This window comes from Nicotiana tomentosiformis, chromosome 6 (assembly GCF_000390325.3).
Source record: "Nicotiana tomentosiformis chromosome 6, ASM39032v3, whole genome shotgun sequence".
Taxonomy (NCBI): domain Eukaryota; kingdom Viridiplantae; phylum Streptophyta; class Magnoliopsida; order Solanales; family Solanaceae; genus Nicotiana; species Nicotiana tomentosiformis.
The window spans coordinates 145,102,505-145,108,615 of record NC_090817.1 but is presented as its reverse complement, the minus strand read 5'-3'; the positions used below and the strand labels follow the sequence as shown (position 1 = coordinate 145,108,615).

General features: G+C 43.7%; 1 protein-coding gene across 1 annotated transcript; it reads left to right on the top strand.

Moving 5' to 3' along the window:
• The first annotated feature begins 2,024 nt into the window (after positions 1-2,024).
• Positions 2,025-2,393, top strand: LOC138894889 (uncharacterized). The gene has a single exon (XM_070179623.1). The coding sequence runs from the start codon at positions 2,025-2,027 to the stop codon at positions 2,391-2,393; it is 369 nt and encodes a 122-aa protein (XP_070035724.1).
• The last annotated feature ends 3,718 nt before the right edge of the window (positions 2,394-6,111 follow it).

Here is a 6,111-nt window from a genome sequence, read left to right as displayed (position 1 = left end):
CTTCTTTAGCAATTTGACTGATGACAAGGTCCATTGGATGTTCGAGTGGTTCCCTACTAGCGAGTTCATCATCAGGTCCAAGGGTGTTCCTCACTTAGTGCTGATCGAGTTGAGGGGTATCTATATTTATGCTCCTATCAATGTCATGAGACAGGCTGGGAGAAAATAAGTCATACCGCGAGTTTCTAAGATAGTTCACTATAAAGCAGACTTTCAGGGTGGTGCCATTCCATTCAAGTGTGAGGCCCAACACATGTGGCATCTGAAGATTATTGTGAAAAAGGATACCATCGAACCAGATCGGTACCACATCGGTCATGTATATTTCTACCTATCATGGTTGGATGATGACATAGCAGGAGAAGTCGAGCCAGGGATCGAACGAGGAAACAAGGTCATAGATGATGCTGCTGAGGCACAAGTAAAATACAAGAGGTTGCGCGAGAGAATCCTTGAGTCTGAAGCCAGACATTTGGAATAACACAAGATAGACATGGAATCAATCAATGAATGGAGGGAAGTTGCTGCAAAATCAACAGAGAGATTGGAGTACTTAGAGCAGGGTCTGATGGAACTTGAAGGGAAGATGAGGAAAAAGATCGTGGATTGTCAGAATGCAGAGGGCAACGAAGGAGGACACCTAGCAAGGGTATATCTGCTGCTGGACATGCGCGACCTAGGGAATCTGATCAATGGGGCCAAGAAGGCCAAGCTTTGAGAGGGTCCTTCCGGGACCAAATAGAATAGAATTATTGTTTATTTGCTTTTCTAGAGTCATTTTAGAAATTGATTGTAATAAGGAAAATGCCACTAGAAACTCTTTTAATTATTGTCATTTTAGAGGTTTGATCTATTTATTACATTAATGAAATAAGGCAGTTATCGGCATCAAGTTTCTCCAAATCTATGTGTCGCTAGGCCTACCTCAGGCACAATGAGGTCCCCAAAATTAGGACGCGAATTTATAATTACACAATACATGTTTAAATACTGCAAATATCCTTCCAAAATCCCCTACTGACTTGTTTACCTTTTTGCTTTTCTTTGTTTTGATTATTCCCATCCCCTAAGGTTGGTTCTTGCATACTGGCATCATCAGCGTATCATACCAGATCCAGAGGCCCTCCACCTCCTCATCCTCCAAGTGATCCTAAAAGTAAGGGAAATGCTAAGATGGATGACATGAGTGGTATCAGGAAAGATAACTATGCGCATGCGGAAAATGTTGAAACTTCAGATGGTCGGAGTACTCCGGCACAGAATGATTTGGTTCTACGGTTGGAGCAGAAAATATTTGAATTGCAAGGGGAACTTGAGCAGGTCCACAACTTGGCAAACCTCTCCCTCACCTTAAATGTCCCGGATATTAACCAACAGAACGCCCAAAACCAAGCACCTCCTCAAAACACAATCCTCCCGCACCTCATCAATACGCCACACCTCCTCAAAATTCTAACCCTCCACCAGTGCCAACTCCTCCTCAACACCAACATCTTCCGACTTAGTATCCACAAAGTACTACCTACTATACTCCTCAAAATACACCGCAACATATCCCTGATCTGCAGAACTCAACCAATGATCATCACTACACCCAAATCCCCGGTATCTACCAAAGTAACCCCATATACGTAGAAACTCTACCTCACCCCACTCAACAAACCCCATACACACCAGAATCCGCTGAGAAGGACCTGCTCATCAAGAATATGGCAGAGGAACTTAAGAAGCTCACAAGCCGAGTCCAGGTTGTCGAAGGGGGTAAAGGCATTGAGGGTTTGAACTATGAAGATTTGTGTATTCAGCCAGACGTAGAACTGCTGAAGGGTTACAAACCTCCCAAGTTCGAGATGTTTGACGGAACAGATGACCTGAAGGTGCATTTGAGAACATATTGTGACAAGCTTGTAGGAGTTGGCAGGGATGAAAGAATCCACATGAAGCTGTTCATGAGAAGCCTCACTGGAGACGCCTTGTCTTAGTACATCAGTCAGAACCCAAAGAAATGGGTTAGTTGGGTAGGCATGGCATCGGATTTCATGGATCGGTTCAGGTTTAACACAGAAAACGCACCGGACGTTTTCTATATTCAAAATCTCAAGAAGACGTCAACGGAAACTTTTCGTGAGTATGCTACTCGGTGGAGGTCTGAAGCTGCAAAAGTAAGACCAGCACTGGAAGAAGAACAGATGAATAAGTTCTTCGCCAGGGCCCAGGATCCACAATACTACGAAAGGTTAATGGTTATCGAGAATCACAAATTCTCCGACATCATCAAATTGGGGGAAAGGATTAAAGAAGGGATCAAGAGTACAATGGTAACTAATTTTGAGGCATTACAGGCTACGAATAAAGCTTTGCAGTCAGGGGTATATCCAAGAAGAAAGAAGTAGGGGCCGTGATGGTAGCCCAAGGTCCAAAATCTCCTCTTACATACCAAACACCTCCACCCACATATCATCCTTCACCTCCCAGATATCCACAACCCACCACTGCCTACCATACTTATAACACCCAGCCAGCATACTATCACTCCCTGCCAGCCCGCCAAAACTATCAGAAACCTAGACCAAATTTTGACTGCAGGCTGCCCAGACAATACACCCCTATTGCTGAACCTATCGATCACTTATATGAGAGACTGAAAGCTGCTAGATATGTCATCCCTATTCCCGCTGTTGCCATGTAAAACTCTTCTCAATGGGTCAATCCAAATAAAATATGTGCCTACCACTCCGGCATGAAAGGTCACACCATCGATGAATGTTGCACTTTGAAGGACAAGATACAGACATTAATTGATACCAAGGTCATACAAGAAAAGGAGGCTACACCTAACGTCCGCAACAATCCCCTCCCAGATCACAGGGGCGAGGGTGTGAATGTGATAGAAACTAATGAAGAATGGGACCCGGAAGGGTCAATTGGGCTTATTCGAGAAGGGGATGACCCAAAGAAACCTACGGTCACTCTCACTCCTATTGTGGTACAGATACAACCACCAGTCGAAGTTGAAGTAGCCATACCAACCCCGTTTGAGGTTGAAGTAACAACAGCTGCACCTGCTCCATTTGAAGTAGAAGTAACCATACCCTTCACTGTGATGGTAGCACCCACACCGTCCTTCAAGTCCAATGCCGTACCCTGGGACTATGTTGCAGAAGCCAAGAGGAAAGGAAAAATGGAAGAATTTGGTGCAGCACAAGGGATGACCAGGACTCTTAGAATTTACACACACGAGCATTTTGAGGAAACAAGTAAAGAAGCCTCTTCCAAGTAGCCCATCATTGAAACCGGCCCGGATGATCTTTGGAGAAAGGTGCAAGCAAGGGATTATTCTGTGGTTGATCATTTGAACAAAACCCCTGCTCAGATATCCATTCTATCACTACTGCAGAATTCTGAGGCACACAGGAATGCATTGATGAAAAAGTTGAATGAAGCTTGTGTATCCAACAACATTACCAGTGGAGAGATGGCCAATATGGTAGGATAAGTGTTGGAAAGCCACAAGATCACTTTTCATAAAGACGAGCTACCACCAGAAGGACTAAGTCACAACAAGGCACTGCATATCACAGTGCAATTTGAGGATACGTTTATTGCCAGGGTCTTGATAGATGGAGGTTCCAGCCTCAACATCTATCCACTGACAACTTTGAAAAGATTGGGTAAAGGTTTGCATGAAATACGAGCAGGGACTATGAACGTGAAGGCATTTGATGGGTCTCAAAGGGCCACAATTGGGGAAACCAACCTCAGCCTACAGATGGGTCCAACCTGGTTTGATGTTGAGTTTCAAGTGTTGGACATATCTGCTACCTACAACCTATTGTTGGGATGACCTTGGATACATGTCGCTGGGGCCGTAGCTTCTACTCTACATCAAGTCGTGAATTTTGAGTGGAACCATCAGGAAGTGATCATCCATAGGGACGGAAGTAATCCCATTTACACCAGTCAAACTGTTCTGGTCATCGAGAATAGAAGGAAGTTGGGTGGAGAAACATACCATCGCATCGAGCGCGTCAACGCAATTGAAAAGGACAAATGGTGGAGCAGTAAGATAGAAGGCATATTGGCATGGACAGGGTATGAGCATGGAAAAGGTCTCGGCAAGAATCTCCAGGGGATCACCAAACCAATACAGTTAAAGTGTCACGGCACAACATTTCGGCTTTGGTATGAATACACCTGGCACGAGTATCAGAATTCGTCGCGACCATGGCGTGGTCCTTATTACCCTCTAGAGAAACCAGTACCACATTTGAGCTAGTCATTTCACCAAGCTGACATGATATGGGAGTCCGAAGAAGATGAAGTTCTAGCTGGTATAAGGAATCTATTTTTGGACGATGGAGACATGGATTACAATGCGATAGTTGAGGAGGAAGAGGAGGAAGGACTCATTATTCAGACCTTGGAGAAGGGAGCTGTTCTCAAGAACTGGACTGCTGCACCATCAAGGGCCCATCGAGTTCCTGGGTAGCCTGGCAATTAGCATCATTTATTTTTAAAAGTAATTTTTATGAGCATTTAAGACTTTTTCAGCATTTTGTTTTAAGCATGTTTTGTTTTGAAATAATTGCTCGGGTCATCGAGCTGCACCTGTTTGACGTTTTCAAGATTTATCTAAATGCATTGATGTTTTAGTATTTATTATTATTCTTTACGTTTTTTTTCTACAGCATTATTATTACCTACCCCGATGAACTTACGACTATGACATGTAATGAGACGACGCAACATAAGGATAATGACTTAGAGGATCTGAAAGAGGATATAATACCCGAGTAAATTGTCAGAGAAGTGGAAAACTTTGAAAACAAGCCTAAGTCCAATTCGGATGAGACTGAAACAGTTAATCTAGGAGACTCCGAAACAGTCAAGAAAATACGTGGAAGCATTCACCTGTCACCATCAGAGAAAGAAGAATACACTCATTTCCTAAAGGAATATGAGGATATCTTTGCATGGTCCTATGATGATATGACCGGTTTGAGCACGTCTATAGTGGCTCATAAACTACCTTCCAACCTAATGTGTACGCCTGTAAAGCAGAAGCTCAGAAAGTTCAAGCCAAATATGAGTTTGAAAATCAAAGAAGAAGTCACCAAACAGATCAAAGCTAAGGTTCTCAGAGTGGTTGAATATCCAACTTGGTTAGCTAACATCGTGCCAGTTCCGAAGAAGGTTGAGAAAGTTAGAGTATGCGTCGATTATCGGGGACCTAAACGGAGCAAGTCCCAAAGATGATTTCTTATTACCCAACATACACATACTGATCGACAATTGCGCCAAGCATGAACTCCAATCCTTTGTGGATTGCTTCGCGGGAAATCATCAGATCTGGATGGATGAAGAGGATGCCAAAAAGACGGCTTTTATCACACCATGTGGGGTGTACTACTATAAAATGATGCCGTTCGGTCTGTAGAATGCTGGTGCCACTTATATGAGGTCCATGACAACTATTTTCCATGACATGATATACAAGGAGATAGGGGCATATGTGGTGACGTCAGTATCAAATCCAAGAAGAGTACATATCACATAGCAGACTTGAGGAAATTTTTTGATCGGCTTCGGAGGTACAATTTGAAATTGAATCCCGCAAAATGTGCCTTCGGGGTCCCCACAGGAAAGTTATTAGGGTTCATAGTCAGCCGCCGAGGAATTGAGCTAGACCCATCAAAGGTCAAGACTATCCAAGATTTGCCGCCTCCAAAGAACAAGAAAGACGTGATGAGCTTCTTGGGATGTCTTAATTACATCTGCCGCTTCATAGCACAATGAACCATGATCTGTGAGCCGATTTTTAAAATGTTAAAGAAGGATGCCGCACCCAATTGGACTGAAGACTACCAGAAAGCTTTTGACAGAATCAAAGAATATTTGTCCACACCGCCAGTCCTTGTCCCGCCAGAACCTGGTAGACCACTGCTACTCTATCTCTCCGTATTAGATGGGGATTTCGGTTGTGTCTTGGGACAACACGACGAGACGAGAAGGAAAGAACATGCCATATACTATTTGAGTAAGAAGTTCACACCCTACGAAGTACGGTATTCTTTGCTGGAACACACCTGCTGCGCTTTGACCTGGATAGCC